At 46.1% G+C, this 21,192-nt stretch overlaps 1 protein-coding gene across 1 annotated transcript in view; it reads left to right on the forward strand.

Annotated features, from left to right (window-relative positions):
* Positions 1-4,039: 4,039 nt before the first annotated feature.
* EAPP (E2F associated phosphoprotein) overlaps positions 4,040-21,192 on the forward strand; it is a 29,411-nt gene continuing 12,258 nt past the window's right edge. The window contains exons 1-2 of the mRNA XM_078659384.1: positions 4,040-4,313; positions 13,676-13,857. Of these exons, the coding sequence (XP_078515510.1) occupies positions 4,213-4,313; positions 13,676-13,857 (283 nt within the window). The 5' untranslated portion in view covers positions 4,040-4,212. The remainder of the gene's footprint in view (positions 4,314-13,675; positions 13,858-21,192) is intronic.

Here is a 21,192-nt window from a genome sequence, read left to right on the forward strand (position 1 = left end):
TTGAGCCGGGAGGCAAACAGATCCAGATGACAAGTCCCCCAAATGCGGGACAGCTTGCGGAACACACGAGGATGGAGCCTCCAATCGCTGAAATCTCTCAGGTGACGAGAGTTCCAGTCCACGATCAGATTGCGAGAACCCGGCAGGCATTCCGCAATAATCGTGATCTTTCGCTCCAGACAAAGGTGCCAAAAATCCTTTGCAATTTCTGAGAGAAGCTTGGATCTGGTACCCCCCAGTTTGTTCACATAACGAACCGCCGATACATTGTCCATTCGGAGAAGAATGCAACAATTCGTTCTCTGAGGGGTGAGACACCAAATCGCGAAGCTGCCCGCCAGCAGCTCCAGGCAATTGATGTGTAGGGTCAGTTCTTCCGGAGACCAACGACCCCCGGTTGACACTGACCCGCAACGGGCTCCCCAGCCCCAAAGGCTGGCATCGGACTCTATCACAACATCGGGAGTCCTTCCAAACAGAGCCCGGCCGTTCCAGGAGTCCATGTGGTCCAACCACCATCTCATTTCCGTCCTGGCCTCCTCTGAGAGGAGGATGTGATCTGAATAACGAAGACCCTTCTGCAAATGACGAATTTTGAGGCGCTGAAGAGCCCGATAGCGCAGAGGTCCTGGAAAGATCGCTTGGATGGAAGACGACAAGAGACCTACAATCCTGGCTATTGACCTGAGGGAAACAGTCTGTTGAGCAAGAAACGATCTCAAGTCCCTCTTGATGGATCTCATCTTCTGACCAGGAAGAAGAAGCTGACAAGAGACCGAGTCTATCTGAAAACCTAGGAAAGATATCGATTGGGATGGAGAAAAATCTGACTTCAGGGGATTGATTAGAAAACCCAAGGATTGCAAAAGGTCTATGGACCAGTGCAAGTGAGACTGTAGAAGAACAGGGCATTGTGCTAAAAGGAGAATGTCGTCTAGATAGACTATAAGACGCACCCCGCGTGACCGCAAAGACTCCATCACCGGACGGAGGAGCTTCGTGAAGCACCACGGAGCGGAGGACAGGCCGAAAGGAAGAACCTTGTACTCGTACCACCTGCCCAACCATTGGAATTGAAGGAATCTGCGATGAGGAGCATAAATCGGTACTGACAGATAAGCATCCTTTAGGTCGAGACGAACCATCCAATCCCCTTCTTGAAGAAGGTCTCGTAAAAGATGAATGCCCTCCATCTTGAAATGGCGATAAACCACATTGCCGTTGAAGTCCTTTAAATTGAGGACTAAACGAGATCCTCCCCCTTTTTTCTCCACGAGAAAAACATTGCTGACGAACCCTTGGGGATGAGGAGAAGTAAGAATGATGGCTCCCTTTGTCAAAAGAGAGGAGACTTCCTCGGTTATGAAGTTCTGATCTTGTTGGGAAAAAACAAGGGTACGAGGCCGAAGATCTTGGTGAGGGCGAGAGTAAAATTCTATCTTGTACCCTTTCACCGTCTCCAGAATCCAGGCATCGTTTGAGATCAAACGCCAATTGTCGTGAAAAAATTGAATCCTGCCCCCCAGAATTACATTTGAAGCTGAAATCAAGCTCACCTGATGGGGAAGAGTCTTGACGTCCTCCATGACCTCCGGAATATCCACCTTTGCCAGGCTGTCCTCTATTTCTCTTAGAGGGGTAGAAGGAAGACTTGTTTGAAGAATATTGCTGTTGACCACCACGCTGGGACTTGTTTCCTCGCTGGGGAGCATTGTCGGAACCACGGCCGGACGAACGCCCCCTTCGTCCGGCCCTGCCAAAAACCGGACGGAAAGCCCGTTTCAAATTAGACTGGGCCTTGTCAAGGCCACTAAAGGTGGAAACAAAGTTTGACAGTTCTTTCAGGAAGGGGGTTCCAAAAAGTAAACCTTGTGCCATAGGGCCCGACTCCGAAGATGCCAAATCCGTCAGACGTGGATCTAGTTTCATTAGGATGGAGCGTCTGCGCTCAGTGGACAAGGCACAGTTAGCGTTGCCCAGCATACAGATTGCCCGTTGAGACCAACCGACCAGGTCATCCGGGTCAATTATGGAACCAGATTCCTTGGCCTGATATCCCAAATTTAGTATTTTTGTAAGAGGGCCCAATAGATCCAAAAGTTTGTCTTGGCACAATCGCCACGATCTATCCAAGCCTTTGGTAGGATCTTTTGAATATTTTCTCATGTAAGTGATCTTCGTAGGATCTACATCAGGAGTAGCGGCCAACTTATTTGGTAAATCAGGACGTGGGCATTCGGAGCGCAAACGCGCCCTCACATCCTTGTCAAAGGATTGACGGATGTGGGATTGAATGTATTGAGCCACCTCTGGGGCAGGCAACCAAGAAGAAGAATGTGGATGGATAATATCAGAGGGATTGAAGGTTAAAAATTGAGGTGAAGAAGGCGCGTCCACAAAATGCTCCTTATGCGATTTTTTGGAGGGAGGAGGCTTAGAAGGCTCAGAGGAAGAAGACAAGGACGTGTCGTCATCCGTGTCAGATGGAGGATCAGAACGAGAGGACTTCTTGCGCTTCTTTGCAGAAGGAGCAGACAGGGACTTTGCAAGTTTTTCAAAATGGCTGGAATGTGGATTTTTTGGGGACTTTTTGGAACGCCCGGAGGAAGGAGGCACCCAGCCATGTTGCGCAGCATAGTCTGCCAGATGTTTCTTTAAAGGCGCAATTGCTTGACAAAGCGCCTGGCCCATAAAATCATCAAATGATGTAGAGGATTCCTCCTCCTCATAATAACCATAACCTTCTTCATCACAGTAATCTGCCATGGCTATAATAACAGCCGATAATGCCCAAGAAGGTTAGCACTTAAAGAGGCAAAGCCTGAGAATTTGGGGGAGTGGTACCCCTTGCGCAAGTCTGACAACACAGAGAACTGTGTAGAAAAACAACTGAATTAAATGTGGAGGGAGCAGACCTGCACAAATAAAATACGTGAAAAATAGCAATATTTTCCCACTCTAGGCAAAGCCTAATGTAAATTTTACAACCCCCAAACTGTACTTGTTTGTGGGCGTCAAGGAGCTCAAGCGGCAGCAAGCAGGGCGCTGTGGAGAAAGACCTCCGTTTTTGACAGGCTGAGGCACAGGCGGCGTATGAAGAAATACACGCTCGAAGAGACGTGTAAACAAAACGTCGCGCATGCGCGAACAGCCGCTGCCGCCTAGAAAGGGTGCGCGAGGGACGCGCGTCCTTTCAGCTCCGCTCCCGCTCCACAATTGAAAAACCGGGTTAAGAAAACCCTGGTAGGAGGTGACGCACACGCTCCTAAGGCACCGGCACAGAAGCCGGCTTCGTGTGAAAGACGCAAAATGAAACGCTGAAGCAGTCTAACAAAAGCGGCAATGCAAGCGCTGAAACGCGCACACAGCGTTGACAATAAAGTACAATGCAAGCAATTAAAGCGGTAAGGCTACGCAGTTGTAACAAAGCGAGTAATGTAAAAGCACTTAACTGGCTGCGCAGCAGCAAAGAAAGAGGAAGTGTTCACCTCTATGACCCTATTTATACCTTCTCATACTCTATGGTTACCCTGTGTTCTGGGTATTGTAGTTTGTTTTTTCTTTACTGAGTTTTGATTGGCTGCTGTCTGTCAGTAAAAAAATTGAGAAAGCATAATCGGAGCCTCCGTCCTGCCATAGAATTTTATACTCTGGCTTCTAGTCCTCTTTGAAATCTCTTATGGAGTCCTTCTGTGTTTTCAATGACACTGTTTGCAGTCCTTTCTTTGTTTCCGCCATCCCGGTAGTGTTGGCAGTCCTTCGTCAGTGTTTAGCACACTGTTTGCAGTCCTTTCTTTGTTTCCAGCTCCCAGGTTGTGTTGGCAGTCCTTCGTCAGTGTTTAGCACACTGTTTGCAGTCCTTTCTTTGTTTCCAGCTCCCAGGTTGTGTTGGCAGTCCTTCGTCAGTGTTTAGCACACTGTTTGCAGTCCTTTCTTTGTTTCCGCCATCCCGGTTGTGTTGGCAGTCCTTCGTCAGTGTTTAGCACACTGTTTACAGTCCTTTCTTTGTTTCCAGCTTCCCGTTGCGCTTGAGTCCTTCGTCACTGTCAGTCTTCGCCCCCCGGTCCTCTTTCTGTTTCCGGGCGGTGCCTGTGACGGGACTCCGGTCTCCCTGCCGCGAGGGTGGTTTGTGACGTAAGCTCATGTCGTCGCTCGAGAAGCGTGTCCGGCAGTGACGTCAGACAAGCGACGCGACCCGGAAGTGTAGCTGCCATGGAGCCCGGGGTCCCGCTGCCCACCCTGAGCCGCCTCCTCCGGGACTCGGACCCCTACGAGCTGGAGGAGCCGAGCGACGAGGAGCGGGGGCAGAGCAGGTGAGACCCCGCCCGCCCGGGGGCCCCTCCAGGGAGAGGGTACACCCAAAGAGAGCCCCTGAATACCTACTGCCAGAGTGGGGAGAGTGCTGTGAGTTCCCCCTGCCCCCCCCCCCCCCAGGGTGAGTCTACACCCAGGAGGAGGGAAGTACTGTGGGTCCCCTCCTCCAGGAAGAGTTTACACCCAGAGAGAACCCCTGTACCTTATCTGAGAGTGTCGGTGAGATGATGTGAGTACATCAGGGAGAGTGCTGTGAGTACAACAGGGAGAGTGCTGTGAGTACAACAGGGAGAGTGCTGTGAGTACAACAGGGAGAGTGCTGTGAGTACAACAGGGAGAGTGCTGTGAGTACAACAGGGAGAGTGCTGTGAGTACAACAGGGAGAGTGCTGTGAGTACATCAGGGAGAGTGCTGTGAGTACAACAGGGAGAGTGCTGTGAGTACAACAGGGAGAGTGCTGTGAGTACATCAGGGAGAGTGCTGTGAGTACACCAGGGAGAGTGCTGTGAGTACACCAGGGAGAGTCCTGTGAGTACATCAGGGAGAGTGCTGTGAGTACAACAGGGAGAGTGCTGTGAGTACAACAGGGAGAGTGCTGTGAGTACATCAGGGAGAGTGCTGTGAGTACAACAGGGAGAGTGCTGTGAGTACAACAGGGAGAGTGCTGTGAGTACAACAGGGAGAGTGCTGTGAGTACAACAGGGAGAGTGCTGTGAGTACATCAGGGAGAGTGCTGTGAGTACACCAGGGAGAGTGCTGTGAGTACACCAGGGAGAGTCCTGTGAGTACATCAGGGAGAGTCCTGTGAGTACAACAGGGAGAGTGCTGTGAGTACACCAGGGAGAGTGCTGTGAGTACACCAGGGAGAGTGCTGTGAGTACATCAGGGAGAGTCCTGTGAGTACATCAGGGAGAGTGCTGTGAGTACATCAGGGAGAGTTCAGGGAGAGTGCTGTGAGTACAACAGGTAGAGTGCTGTGAGTACAACAGGGAGAGTGCTGTGAGTACATCAGGGAGAGTGCTGTGAGTACATCAGGGAGAGTGCTGTGAGTACATCAGGGAGAGTGCTGTGAGTACATCAGGGAGAGTTCAGGGAGAGTGCTGTGAGTACAACAGGGAGAGTGCTGTGAGTACAACAGGGAGAGTGCTGTGAGTACACCAGGGAGAGTCCTGTGAGTACAACAGGGAGAGTGCTGTGAGTACATCAGGGAAAGTTCAGGGAGAGTGCTGTGAGTACAACAGGGAGAGTGCTGTGAGTACAACAAGGAGAGTGCTGTAAGTACAACAGGGAGAGTGCTGTGAGTACATCAGGGAGAGTGCTGTGAGTACAACAGGGAGAGTGCTGTGAGTACATCAGGGAGAGTTCAGGGAGAGTGCTGTGAGTACAACAGGGAGAGTGCTGTGAGTACATCAGGGAGAGTGCTGTGAGTACATCAGGGAGAGTGCTGTGAGTACACCAGGGAGAGTGCTGTGAGTACATCAGGGAGAGTCCTGTGAGTACATCAGGGAGAGTCCTGTGAGTACAACAGGGAGAGTGCTGTGAGTACATCAGGGAGAGTGCTGTGAGTACACCAGGGAGAGTGCTGTGAGTACATCAGGGAGAGTCCTGTGAGTACATCAGGGAGAGTGCTGTGAGTACATCAGGGAGAGTTCAGGGAGAGTGCTGTGAGTACAACAGGTAGAGTGCTGTGAGTACATCAGGGAGAGTGCTGTGAGTACATCAGGGAGAGTGCTGTGAGTACATCAGGGAGAGTGATGTGAGTACAACAGGGAGAGTGCTGTGAGTACATCAGGGAGAGTTCAGGGAGAGTGCTGTGAGTACAACAGGGAGAGTGCTGTGAGTACAACAGAGAGAGTCCTGTGAGTACACCAGGGAGAGTCCTGTGAGTACAACAGGGAGAGTTCTGTGAGTACATCAGGGAGAGTTCAGGGAGAGTGCTGTGAGTACAACAGGGAGAGTGCTGTGAGTACAACAGGGAGAGTGCTGTAAGTACAACAGGGAGAGTGCTGTGAGTACATCAGGGAGAGTTCAGGGAGAGTGCTGTGAGTACAACAGGGAGAGTGCTGTGAGTACAACAGGGAGAGTGCTGTGAGTACATCAGGGAGAGTGCTGTGAGTACATCAGGGAGAGTGCTGTGAGTACAACAGGGAGAGTGCTGTGAGTACAACAGGGAGAGTGCTGTGAGTACAACAGGGAGAGTGCTGTGAGTACAACAGGGAGAGTGCTGTGAGTACACCAGGGAGACTTCAGGGAGAGTGCTGTGAGTACAACAGGGAGAGTGCTGTGAGTACAACAGGGAGAGTCCTGTAAGTACAACAGGGAGAGTGCTGTGAGTACATCAGGGAGAGTTCAGGGAGAGTGCTGTGAGTACAACAGGGAGAGTGCTGTGAGTACATCAGGGAGAGTGCTGTGAGTACATCAGGGAGAGTGCTGTGAGTACAACAGGGAGAGTGCTGTGAGTACAACAGGGAGAGTGCTGTGAGTACATCAGGGAGAGTGCTGTGAGTACATCAGGGAGAGTGCTGTGAGTACAACAGGGAGAGTGCTGTGAGTACAACAGGGAGAGTGCTGTGAGTACACCAGGGAGAGTGCTGTGAGTACACCAGGGAGAGTCCTGTGAGTACAACAGGGAGAGTCCTGTGAGTACATCAGGGAGAGTGCTGTGAGTACATCAGGGAGAGTACTGTGAGTACATCAGGGAGAGTACTGTGAGTACATCACGGAGAGTGCTGTGAGTACAACAGGGAGAGTGCTGTGAGTACAACAGGGAGAGTGCTGTGAGTACACCAGGGAGAGTCCTGTGAGTACAACAGGGAGAGTGCTGTGAGTACATCAGGGAGAGTTCAGGGAGAGTGCTGTGAGTACAACAGGGAGAGTGCTGTGAGTACAACAGGGAGAGTGCTGTGAGTACACCAGGGAGAGTCCTGTGAGTACAACAGGGAGAGTGCTGTGAGTACATCAGGGAGAGTTCAGGGAGAGTGCTGTGAGTACAACATGGAGAGTGCTGTGAGTACAACAGGGAGAGTGCTGTGAGTACATCAGGGAGAGTGCTGTGAGTACACCAGGGAGAGTCCTGTGAGTACAACAGGGAGAGTGCTGTGAGTACATCAGGGAGAGTTCAGGGAGAGTGCTGTGAGTACAACAGGGAGAGTGCTGTGAGTACAACAGGGAGAGTGCTGTGAGTACAACAGGGAGAGTGCTGTGAGTACATCAGGGAGAGTGCTGTGAGTACATCAGGGAGAGTGCTGTGAGTACAACAGGGAGAGTGCTGTGAGTACATCAGGGAGAGTGCTGTGAGTACATCAGGGAGAGTGCTGTGAGTACATCAGGGAGAGTGCTGTGAGTACATCAGGGAGAGTGCTGTGAGTACAACAGGGAGAGTGCTGTGAGTACATCAGGGAGAGTGCTGTGAGTACATCAGGGAGAGTGCTGTGAGTACATCAGGGAGAGTGCTGTGAGTACACCAGGGAGAGTCCTGTGAGTACAACAGGGAGAGTGCTGTGAGTACATCAGGGAGAGTTCAGGGAGAGTGCTGTGAGTACAACAGGGAGAGTGCTGTGAGTACACCAGGGAGAGTCCTGTGAGTACAACAGGGAGAGTGCTGTGAGTACATCAGGGAGAGTGCTGTGAGTACACCAGGGAGAGTGCTGTGAGTACATCAGGGAGAGTCCTGTGAGTACATCAGGGAGAGTCCTGTGAGTACAACAGGGAGAGTGCTGTGAGTACAACAGGGAGAGTGCTGTGAGTACACCAGGGAGAGTGCTGTGAGTACATCAGGGAGAGTCCTGTGAGTACATCAGGGAGAGTGCTGTGAGTACATCAGGGAGAGTTCAGGGAGAGTGCTGTGAGTACAACAGGTAGAGTGCTGTGAGTACAACAGGGAGAGTGCTGTGAGTACATCAGGGAGAGTGCTGTGAGTACATCAGGGAGAGTGCTGTGAGTACAACAGGGAGAGTGCTGTGAGTACATCAGGGAGAGTTCAGGGAGAGTGCTGTGAGTACAACAGGGAGAGTGCTGTGAGTACAACAGGGAGAGTGCTGTGAGTACAACAGGGAGAGTGCTGTGAGTACATCAGGGAGAGTGCTGTGAGTACATCAGGGAGAGTGCTGTGAGTACATCAGGGAGAGTTCAGGGAGAGTGCTGTGAGTACAACAGGGAGAGTGCTGTGAGTACACCAGGGAGAGTGCTGTGAGTACACCAGGGAGAGTGCTGTGAGTACATCAGGGAGAGTGCTGTGAGTACATCAGGGAGAGTCCTGTGAGTACATCAGGGAGAGTCCTGTGAGTACAACAGGGAGAGTGCTGTGAGTACATCAGGGAGAGTGCTGTGAGTACATCAGGGAGAGTGCTGTGAGTGCATCAGGGAGAGTGCTGTGAGTACACCAGGGAGAGTGCTGTGAGTACATCAGGGAGAGTGCTGTGAGTACATCAGGGAGAGTCCTGTGAGTACATCCGGGAGAGTGCTGTGAGTACATCAGGGAGAGTGCTGTGAGTACATCAGGGAGAGTGCTGTGAGTACAACAGGGAGAGTCCTGTAAGTACAACAGGGAGAGTCCTGTGAGTACATCAGGGAGAGTCCTGTGAGTACATCAGGGAGAGTCCTGTGAGTACAACAGGGAGAGTGCTGTGAGTACATCAGGGAGAGTCCTGTGAGTACATCAGGGAGAGTCCTGTGAGTACATCAGGGAGAGTGCTGTGAGTACATCAGGGAGAGTTCAGGGAGAGTGCTGTGAGTACAACAGGTAGAGTGCTGTGAGTACATCAGGGAGAGTGCTGTGAGTACATCAGGGAGAGTGCTGTGAGTGCATCAGGGAGAGTGCTGCGAGTACATCAGGGAGAGTCCTGTGAGTACATCCGGGAGAGTGCTGTGAGTACATCCGGGAGAGTGCTGTGAGTACATCAGGGAGAGTGCTGTGAGTACATCAGGGAGAGTGCTGTGAGTACATCAGGGAGAGTGCTGTGAGTACATCAGGGAGAGTGCTGTGAGTGCATCAGGGAGAGTGCTGTGAGTACATCAGGGAGAGTGCTGTGAGTGCATCAGGGAGAGTGCTGTGAGTACATCAGGGAGAGTGCTGTGAGTACATCAGGAAGAGCTTCTACACACTCAGTGACTAGGCAGTGGGAGTACTGTGAGTCCCCTAAGGCGATCCTACACCCAGGAGAGGCCCCAACACTCAGTGAGGGGGCAAGGGTAACTAGAATTTTAACCAAAGTATGCTTTTGTTGATTTGGTGTAAATGTATACAGTGATATTTGAGAAATAACGCATTTGAAAGGTGCCAGGTACCTTTGAAAGGGCGAAAACGTGTGTATGTCTCTGCCGTATAGAATTTATCTCGCACAACATATGTAAACGTAGTTGCTGTTGATGAGGACAATCTCCGCATAATAACAATTGACATGATTCCTCATTTTCTTTCTACAAACAGACGTACTGAAACAGCTAATTAATTCCAACATCTCACCCACACTGCGTATGGTAAACTGGAAATAAACTAAGAATAAAATCTAGGTAGATGAAAGAACCCCCTGGGACGGGGGCGCTAGTAACATGGGTTTCTGCAACACTGCATATTAAATCCCACCGGCTACCTGTTTTCAATACTACTATGAACACTTTTGCATGTAAGACTGACTGAGAGCTACATCAATGGCAGAAGTTTTAGATATATTGAATATGTTCTACCTGTCAAAAATCCAATATGCTGTCTATTATAAAATCATTAGTAAATGCATTCTAACAATTTAGACGTGATCTAAATGTCTTCGAAAATATCATCTTACTAATGTGTGCAGACTTTAATACTTCAAGGATTCTATCAATGTAAAAAATTGTGAGTATTTTATTCGTTTTCGCTAGAGGGTGAAGACTTAGTGTCTAAGGGTTGTGATATAAGCTCTCTTTGCAGGTGGAAAAAGGAGAGCACTATGTGCTTTTAAAATACCCCTCACACACACTATGAGTCCCATAGTGTCATGCTTCATCATAGGGGTCTTCCCGTCCCTCTACGGGGCGGGGCGTGCTGCGACCTACGAGCTACGCGGGAGCACTGAAATATTGACAATAGGTTATGTGTGATGTAACGGTAGTTGTGGGGGTAGGGACCTATTAAAGTGTAGTGATAATATAAAAAGGTAAAAATTCCCTGGCTAGTAGAAACAAATATTTATTGACTTCTCTTGCTGGGAACAGTAAAAAGGGGTTTGAAAAAGGTAGAACGAAATACGTTAACTACTTGGGATCTAGGAGAGATGTCAGGACCTCTCTATTTATGCAGGCATAAATAGAGAGGTCCTGACATCTCTCTTGGATCCCACGGAGCTGCCGAAGGGTAGGAATAATGCGGATTATCGGAAGCGGTCACTACACCGTCGATTATAACCCTAAGATGCAGACTCATGGGGCAAACACCAATTGAAACAACTGGACCACAACAGGTCTTTTTTACGCTTCACTTGGGGCCCACTCAAGCCCAGAAGCACAACTTGGTGGCTGATTTTTGCCACCTAGTTTAGGACTTTAGGCATACAACATTTATTTAGAATTGAGTATTGTTAGTAGGGACAAGCATAGGTCCTGATGAGTAAGCAGGAGGGGACTGCTTATGAAACATGTCATGTCGACCAAGTAGTTAACGTATTTCGTTCTACTTTTTTCAAACCCCTTTTTACTGTTCCCAGCCAGAGAAGTCAATAAATATTTTTTTCTACTAGCCAGGGAATTTTTACCTTTTTATATTATCACTACACTTTAATAGGTCCCTACCCAACACACACAAGCAAGCATTCTGGGTAAAGATTTAGCTTTCTGCCAAATTTGGTGTAATTCAGTTTAGCTATTTTTTCTGCGTCGTCTAATTTTCTCTTTGGAAATTGTATTTTGAGACTCTGCCCCTTACTTGCTGGCAACCCAGCCACCCCTGTGATGGATAGTTCCAAAACTTTCCAGAGGAGGATGATTTTTTTTTATTAATGAAATTTTTGTGAAAATTCTTAAAATTGCACCAAAATTACTAGCACTATACAAATTACCCCTCCTCTGGAAAGTGTGATCTAACTCTTAACTATACAGTGGCAACCACCACTGTGTAATATATCTATATGTTATATCTCACAGTTTTGAGATCCATCAAGTGTGTGTGGGGGCCGGGGGGGGGGGGCATTTCTCATTTTAATTCCCACAGGATTCTCTGCTCTTTGATTCAGAACAAACGGCTGAACAGAGTCCCAATATATTTGACATCAAGTAGAACTTTACTCAAGACTGTGCTTTTGTTGGTTTGACGTAAAACCATTCAGTATTTTTAAGGAAATGAAAACATTACCTCTTCGTACACAACCAAGCATGTTTTAAAACACCAGAGCTAACTGAAACATTCATTTATGAATACTCCGCAGATTTGCAAATCAATTGAAAATTTGCAACTCCATTAAAAAAAATCGTCACCCCATTGGACTAGGGAGATTTTTCCCTTCATGCATTGCAGATTTGTGAATCCAGCTATGGGTTTTCAAATGCTATGTTCTGATATTAAAATCAAAAATGATTTTTGAGGGATGTGCGGATCCTTGACCTTCCCTGGGTCCTGCAGACCCTCCTGGCCCTCAAGATTTACAAATCCAGCAGGGTCACTGCAAATCCTACAAAACTTAAAAGGAATATTTAGAGCACTAATACTGATCTTGACTAAAAGCCACACATATGGGTTGGCTGCACATATCTGGGTCTGAGCAGTGCCTGGCTTCGACCATGTGCTGCAGGGGTTGGCTGTCCGAAGTGAGAAACGCCAAAGCTTGGCTCGAGGGAAGGCCTTCAGGTCAACCCCACTGCAGATGGCTGAAGGCACTCTGCAGCAGGGGTTCGCCACCTGCGGAGGGTTGGGAACAGGACCTGCGTCAGTCCAGGTTCTCTAACAAGCTCCCATTGTTCACAGCTTAAGGACATGTGCTGTGGTTTTTGGCCACCTAGGTAGAGTTGGACACAGCAGATGGCCGAAAGCAAAGACCTACTTCCATTCCTCAGGGCACATGGCTAAAGGCTGTGAGAAAATGGGTTGGCTGCCTGTGGTGGATTGGGCGCAATGCCTGGTTGGTGGCAAGGACCTGTGGTAAAGACCCACTCACACAGGGCCAAAGACCATGTGCTGCAGGTTTTGGTGCACAGGGGTGGTTGGCTGTTTGCAGAGGGTGGGGTGTAAGGCCAGGAGGCCAATCCCGCTGTGCACAACCTTCATCCGTGTGCAGCGAAGGTTGGCCATCCACATGTTGGGCGTCTGCCCAGGCCCTCTTGCCAACCCCTGCTGCTAACTGAATTGAATTTTGCTGGGGCGGGCGGAGTTTACTGTGTGGGAAGGGATGGGCACAGGGCCTGGTTTGAGGCCTGGCATTGCAGCCTACCTCCCACTGTTCATGGCTAAAGCCTGCACACAGCTCAGGATGGCTGCCTGCCGAATGTTAGGTTCAGGGAAACCTTGGATGTTGTGTATGATAAAAAAAAACATACAATTCACTGGAAAGAGGTTAAAGTGAAGTTATGGTTTGAGATAGTTTTAACACCTTACTGCAGTGCTCGTCAAACTTTTTAATGCTGCCCCCCACCCCCGTGGAAAACTAAAATTCATTAGGGGCCCGGTCAGAGCTTTTCACAATTATTCTATTAAATTGGTAATTTTTAAATAAATTCTGAGTTATTTGAACACAAGGTATATTTAAACATTGCAGTTACATGCTGTAACCGTTTTGAAAAAGCAAGTGAATACCTGATTGCCCCACATACTATTCTGGTCAGGCAGACATTACTGAAGTGTGATTATAAGAAATGGGGGGGGGGGGGTTTGAAGAATATTTGGAGTCCCTTTCCTTTTGACACATACTCTCATCTAGGATATACATGACAAAAGATGTTAGTGATGACTTATTACAGAGTGGCTTACTGACGATCACGCCCTGCTTAAAACAAAGGATTGTTATCAGGATTATGCTGCTGTTAGCCAGAGCCTGACGCCCCCTGGGATCACTTTAGGCCACACAGTTTGAAAACCCCAGCCTTACTGTATGTTTTTTTTAAAAAACTGAGAAATTCTCCTAAAAACGCAATTAAAATGCAATTAGAATTACAAATTAAAAACAGAAAAAAACACAAACTCATAAGCTACTGTTAGGAGCACACCCCATAACTTTCACAGCAGCCATGTAAACCACTATTCTCGCACCAAATGCAATTCTCATTGCAGTCACTGACCTTATACATTCTAGAGTCACTCCTATGAATCTGGCCGGGAAGTTACTTTCTCTTCGGGAATCTTTTAACTGTCCATGAATGCACTTTTGGTAATTCTGTGCTTGATCTTCTGTGTTTGCAGCTCTGAGGATGAGGTGGACGTGCTTCTGCATGGCACGCCTGATCAGAAGAGGAAACTGATCCGGGAATGTCTGACGGGTGAGAGTGAATCTTCCAGTGATGACGAGTTTGAGAAAGAGATGGCGGCAGAGCTAAATTCCACCATGAAGGCTCTGGAGGGAAGCTGGAAGCCTCCAGGCACAGGTGAGTGTGCATTGACTTGAACAACCGTAGTGAAGACGCTACACATAAGTTGGTAGTAATTCTTTATTAGCGACTAGGCATGTAGTAGAACCGGCTGCTGGGTTCCTCAACTGACCTCCTCCAAGCAGTGCAGACCCCGTCTCCATGCAGTCCTACATTGTGACCCAAAGAATTTGCATAGCGTCGCATGACGCCACAAGGTTCTGCAAATACCCCACATTACACACCTCTTCCCCCTTACAAACGAACAAAAACAAAATAACATCGAACATATAATCGAAGGTTGCATATACCACATCTTACCACTAATCTCCTGCAGACTGTCCTTATTCGTCTGCTGTCCTAAATTAGGCTCTAACTCTAACCATTTGTTGCTCCTGTTGTTACTTTGTCCATGTCCACACAGTGATGCTGCTCTTTTAAGATTCCAGCGTTTCCCATTTTCTAGTCTCACTGAATTTTTTATTATCGCCAGAATATGTCGAAGTTCAAAAAATGTACTTGTATATTTTTTTTTTATTACTATTCCGGGTTTTTGAATCCCCATCCATTGTGTTACCTTAAGATCAGTGTGTTTTGTGTTTTACTTTGCATCATAATATCTTTTGTATTTGTTGTGTTGTTGCAAAACATTGTTTCTAACTTCTAACAATGACCAACATTTCATTACCTTAACCATAGAGGATTTAATTTTGAGCTGGGCTTCCTTCCCCTCATAAGTTCAACCTCCGTGACTCTGTATGACCACATAGTTTTAAAAACTTGAATTTCCCAGGGAATATTATTTCTGCATGCCAGTTGGATGTCCTCTTTCATGGCCTCTTTCAATACTCATTGTATCGCTCCACCATACCATTTCAACTGGGATTGTACAATGAGGTTGTTCTATGTATAATTCCACACTCGCTCAAATACTGTTTCATCAGATCTGAAGTGAGTTGCACCCCATTGTCAGTAATAATAGTAGCGGGAGTACCTTCATTTAGGAAAATCTCATCAATACAATTTATCACGGTATCAGTGTCTCATTTCTTAATGATTTTCACAATAGGCCTATGAGAAAACACATCCATACTAGAAATGATGTACTTTCCAGAACTTCCTACCCGTCCCATTATGTCCACCGCTCCCACGTGGATTTGGGACATATAAAGTCACCCATAGGGGTCCTTAATGTCTTGAGAGTTTCGTCTGCAGACATGCATATTTCGCACTCTCACCAGTTTGGTGTCAATACTACACTACCAGTAGACACTTTTCACATTCCTCTTTGTCTTAATGATCCCTAAATGCCCTTCATGACACAGGAAGGTTTTTTTCCATAAAGATTCAGGGGGAACAATAATTTCTCCTCTCTTAATATTCTGGACATTGCATGTTAACTCATTTCTTACCTCCCACTATGGTCAAGTTCTTTCAGCTCTACTTTTGGTGGTCAACCCTTACTTATGCACCTTCGTTAGTGTTGAATCCTTGTTATATTCAACATTCCACTCCTCCTTCGTAAAAGCAACCATTCCATTGCCCCATACCCTTGCAAACAGGACGTCATCCAAAAATGTCATCCTGGTTTTCTGAAATCTGAATAGCAGGCCTGATAAAAATCGGCCACCTCATTCTTTTTTCTAGGTAAATACTCCATTCTGTACATGAAATCTAGTAATCTCAGAGAAATTCTGGCCAACCATGAGGAAATATTGTTGTCAATACCATAACGAAAGGCTGATTGTCACACTTGATACCATGAGGAAATATTGTTGTCAATACCATAACCAAAGGCTGATTGTCACACTTGATAGTAACCTCTTTTTCCCAAATAAATGAACGAAAATGTTCTAGAGCTCCACACACTCCAGCGCCTTTTAATTAATGCATACTTTTCTTCAGCTGCTGATAATGATTTTGAAGCATAAGCTATGATTCTTTCGTTAGTGTTTTTATCATATTGGGTTAATACTGCCCCAAAATCTATGCTACTAACATCTGTTTTGATCAAATTTTTCCCAAGGGGTAAAATCCTTGCAACGTAAGAGCTGCTGCGATTGCATTTTTCGCATCTATAAATTTAATTTAACTCTCTCCACAGACCATTCAAAATTCGCTCTTGTTTTAAGTAACTGCTTAGTGTGGAAAGTACTCATACAAAAATTTCTGACAAATTTGGAAAAAAAATAAGTGTCCTAGATTAGATTTGACTTACTTAATTTTAGGACTAGGAGCATCTTTAATAGCTTCTACTAGTTTAGTCTTAGGTTGGATCCCTACCACACTGATCTCATGACCTAAATACACCACCTGCCTTTCAGAAACTCTGCTTTTAGCATATTCTGTAGTTAAGCCATGTTTGTTGAACAAAGACGAAACACATTTGAGTTGTTCATCATGGTCATTACTATCCTTACCCATCACAAGAATATCATCTTGAAAAACTATGACATGGTCCAATTTTCCAAAAATATTGAGCACTAACCGCTGAAAAACAGCACCTGTGGAAGCCAATCTAATTGACAATCTTGTGAACTGAAAACATCCCGCATGTGAAATAAAAGCTGTGTACTTCTTACTATCCTCACACAGATTAATTTGGTGGTACACATGGGATAAATCTATGGTGGAAAAGAAATCCATGCCCCTAGTTTTAGTCACCATCTCCTTGATTTTGGGTTACGGAAATTGGTCCACCAAAATATTGGCATTTAGATGGCAAAGATCAGTATATAATCTGATATTTCTATTAGCTTTTCTTGCAACCACTAACTGAGCTATCCACACCATGACTCGATCGATTCTATCACACCATCCTGAACTAATCATCCCAATTCTTTTTCTACCTCTTCCCTTATAGATATGGGAACATTCCTGAGTTTATGTATTTTGGAAGAAACATTCTCCTTCAAAACTGTTTTGTGTTTGAATCCTTCCATCTTCCCAATACTTCAGGCAAAAACTTTAGGAAATACAACACGCATTCTTTTCCCTAATACCTCTTTAAGGTTCCTCTGACCCTCCAGCCCAGGACTGAAGGACCTTTCGTGGAAACATACTCTTTACCAATGCCTTCCTGTTCTTGAATCTAAGAATTAGATTTTTGTAACCGAACATCTCTATGGTTTCACCAGTGTAAGTCTCAGGTGCAATGTCTGTTTCACGAAGATTGGAATCTAATTTTCCTCTAATTTATCTTTCCATACTGCCTCCTTCATGATAGTGGATTGACCATAATATTCGGGGCAAGAGTTGCCATTGTTAGAGAGGTTTTACTTATGAAACAAAGCAAATACTGAACTTTTCTGCAAAAAAATAATAAACTGTACAGTAAGTAAATTACATTAAATAGTATGACGGCACTATGCTGTGCAAAACAGTAAAAGAAGTGCAAAAATACTGCTGGACTGCAAATATGTGACCAAAATTGTACCAATTAGCTGTGCGGATCAGCATCAACATAAAATACAGGGATGTACTAAAAAATACAGGGATTTACTAAAAAATACAGGGATGTACTAAAAAATACAGGGATGTACTAAAAAATACAGGGATGTACTAACAAATACAGGGATGTACTAACAAATACAGGGATGTACTAAAAAATACAGGGATGTACTAAAAAATACAGGGATGTACTAACAAATACAGGGATGTACTAACAAATACAGGGATTTACTAAAAATACAGGGATGTACTAACAAATACAGGGATGTACTAACAAATACAGGGATGTACTAACAAATACAGGGATGTACTAACAAATACAGGGATGTACTAACAAATACAGGGATGTACTAACAAATACAGGGATGTACTAACAAATACAGGGATGTACTAAAAAATACAGGGATGTACTAACAAATACAGGGATGTACTAAAAAATACAGGGATGTACTAAAAAATACAGGGATGTACTAACAAATACAGGGATGTACTAACAAATACAGGGATGTACTAACAAATACAGGGATGTACTAAAAATACAGGGATGTACTAAAAATACTGTATCCTGCTGCATGCTGTGCGAATCAGCAAACTTGTTGTCAGGAGGACCGAGAAGAATGTTGAAACGCATGCTGTGCAAATCAGCAAAATACTATTACTGCACACCTTTAAATGGGCTATTAATTTGCTGTGGGTAGCTGGGCAAATAAAGAGAAGGGACATTAGCCTGCTGTTCGAATCAGCAAGCTCTAAGCTGCTGAACCGCACACATGCTGTGCGACTCAATAAACGGTAATATGCAGAAAGGCTTCCCCAAACTAAGCAATTGTTTATGGCTGCAGGTGGATTTAAATGCATCTACCCCCAACACTGCTACCTACACATTCCATCCTGAGATAGGCGCCAGCATTGCGTCTACCACATTTGGGCTACAAGCTACCACTGGACACCTGTACCAGGCTCACCATGTGGAGGGTAGCAGCCATGACAAAGCCCCAGAATAGACTGTACCATGAGCAGAGCCACCCGTAAAGACTACTACAAGCAGAGTTGAAGCCGCCAGAATAGATTGGACCACAAGCAGGGCAGAACCGACCTCCATACCAACTGTACCATGAACTGGTGAAAATATAAGTTTCAGTCATGGTGAGAGGTGTTGTAGTACTGTAGTTCTTGACAAACAAACCACCTGTAAGTCAATCGGGTGCTGTTAATTCCTTGACTGTGTTGTCTTGATCATTAACAACAATGATTCCAAAACTCACCCACATGATTTACAGTGGCAATACTTAATTAATGACATTCACACCGTCTTTGATGAATCGTGTTTTTGTGATCAATAAAAGTTGTAAGTTATGACTTTGAGATTGCTGTTTAAATTCGTTGCCAGATTTTCCTAACATATGTTGACTCAGGTGGTTTTAGATTCATATATATGTTCCGAAGGCATACCAATGAGGTGCACGGTACCCTCCTTAACGTAAACTGGTGTTACCTTTTTAATATTTTGGGTCGATGTGCGTAGGAGAACCCGTCCCTCCATTCATTGACCGGTTGAGTGGACTTTGTCATTGTCGGTACATCGAAGAAGCCACCCCTCCCTTTCATTGACCAGTTGAGTTGGCTGTGTCATTGGTGATGCGTAGGAGGACCCAACCCCCAGTCAAAGAAGGGGATGGTTGCCGTGACCATCAAGAACGTGAAATCATCCACTGATTTTGCTGATCTGTTTCCCACTACATTAATCAAAGAGTACAGCTGGGACATCTCACTGCTATGGCCAGAGCTGATTAACATCAGAGAGGTCCTGTACTGTGTGAAACTGGGTTCAGTCATACAGCTCCTAAAGAAACCAGGAGTTGACCCAGAGGACACGAACAGCATCCACCCAGTTCCAAACCTCTCATTCCAAACAAAAGGTCTAGAACGGTTTGTTGATTCTGAAGTAGCATATTGAGAAGCAAGGCCTTCTAGACAACTTCCAGCTGGGCTTCAGACAGAGTTACTGGGGTGGCAGAGTGGGCTAAAGAACGGTGATGGATTAAACCCAGATCTTTTGACTGGGTGTGAGTGTTTGATTGGTTTGGATGCTCCGTCCATTACCACCCCCTTTTGTACCGCTTTTGGCTGCCATAAGTGTGGCAGGGCATGCTCAGACGTGAGTCCCTTGCTCACTTTGCCACTGGATTCAAGCAAGCCTGGCTGAAGACGGCTGTAATGCCAGAAACCGGTCCTCGGAAGCTGTTTCTGGTCCAGGGAAGGCATGGCTTGGCAGTTCGGGCTGGACTGTTCCCATGAGGCACAGGGTCAGACTGATTTGCATATAGCCATGTCTGAACTGGGGTGGCAGAGTGGGCTAAAGAACGGTGATGGATTAAACCCAGATCTTTTGACTGGGTGTGAGTGTTTGATTGGTTCGGATGCTCCGTCCATTACCACCCCCTTTTGTACCGCTTATTGGTCCCCATAAGTGTGGCAGGCTATGCTCAGACGTGAGTCCCTTGCTCACTTTGCCACTGGATTCAAGCAAGCTGGGCTGAAGACTGCTGTAATGCCAGAAACCGGTCCTCGGAAGCTTGTTTCCGTTCCAGGGAAGGCATGGCTTGGCAGTTCGGGCTGGACTGTTCCCATGAGGCACAGGGTCAGACTGATTTGCATATAGCCATGTCTGAACTGGGGTGGCAGAGTGGGCTAAAGAACGGTGATGGATTAAACCCAGATCTTTTGACTGGTGTGAGTGTTTGATTGGTTCGGATGCTCCGTCCATTACCACCCCCTTTTGTACCGCTCAGACAGAGTTACAGCACAGAAGCATCCATTCTTCAAATAGTTGACGATGCCCAGCTCCTCCGGGATGAGAGCGACTGTTTCCTACTCATACTGTTGGGTCTTTCCTCTGCCTTTAACACTGTGATATTTCAAAAACTGGGGCTGCCCACAATATAGAGTCACCTGGAACCAGAGGCAATTAACATACATGCAGATTCAATGTGGAGAAACAATGAACAATTTAGAGCACTTCAAATTAGATATTCAATTAATGAGAAAAGACACAAACATTGTGAGTATCCAACATTTACTGCTATATAAAAAGGTGTTCGGTGTTTGTGTTCACACAGTGATCAATAACAAGTACGCAAATACAGTGTGTACAAAAAACTGTGTGGCAATGGAACCAGAAGATATGTTTCGAAGGCATTTCGACCTCAACAGTGTAATGGGTCATCATCGGGACTGTAGAAACGTATGCGAAGCAGTGAGCCATGTACTATCCAAAGATGAGAATACATATCGTCCTGGGATATCTTGCTAAAACTGTGTCACGTTGACAAACACAAAATCCTGATTAACCCTTGAGAAAGAATGGGAATAGACGATCCAGTATTGGGAAGGTTTGCCTGCTATTTAGGCAGTGGATATAAACATATCAATTTAGACCAGTATCTTCTGGAACAGACCATCAGCACCCGGAGAGGGTATGGAGACTTCAGGCCACATTCTTTCTGCCGACTGACATGTTGTTGCCTGCACTGCAGCGCATAATTAAATATTGCTAAAGTTGTAAGTTGCAAAATGGCTGTCAACAAGTTGGCAAGCGGCATCCCCCCTCCATTAAAATTTTAAAGAAAACAGCAATCACAGGTGTCTAGAGAGAGTTGGTGTTTGCAATGTGGTGGAATATTCGCACAACCTCAGGGAGTATCTCATGGCTTTATTGTCTCTCCCTTTCTCTTCAGTCTGCGCATAGAACCTCTCGAGCAATCCTAAAACAGTCAAACATTTCATACAATACCTGTGCTGATGTGATTACAATTTATCTCAATGCCACAACTCTATCCAATATCTCTTATCTTAGCTAAATCCTTGTCTACATCAAAACCTGCTGTTTGGAAATCACCTGAA

Source organism: Lissotriton helveticus, chromosome 9 (genome assembly GCF_964261635.1).
Source record: "Lissotriton helveticus chromosome 9, aLisHel1.1, whole genome shotgun sequence".
NCBI lineage: Eukaryota > Metazoa > Chordata > Amphibia > Caudata > Salamandridae > Lissotriton > Lissotriton helveticus.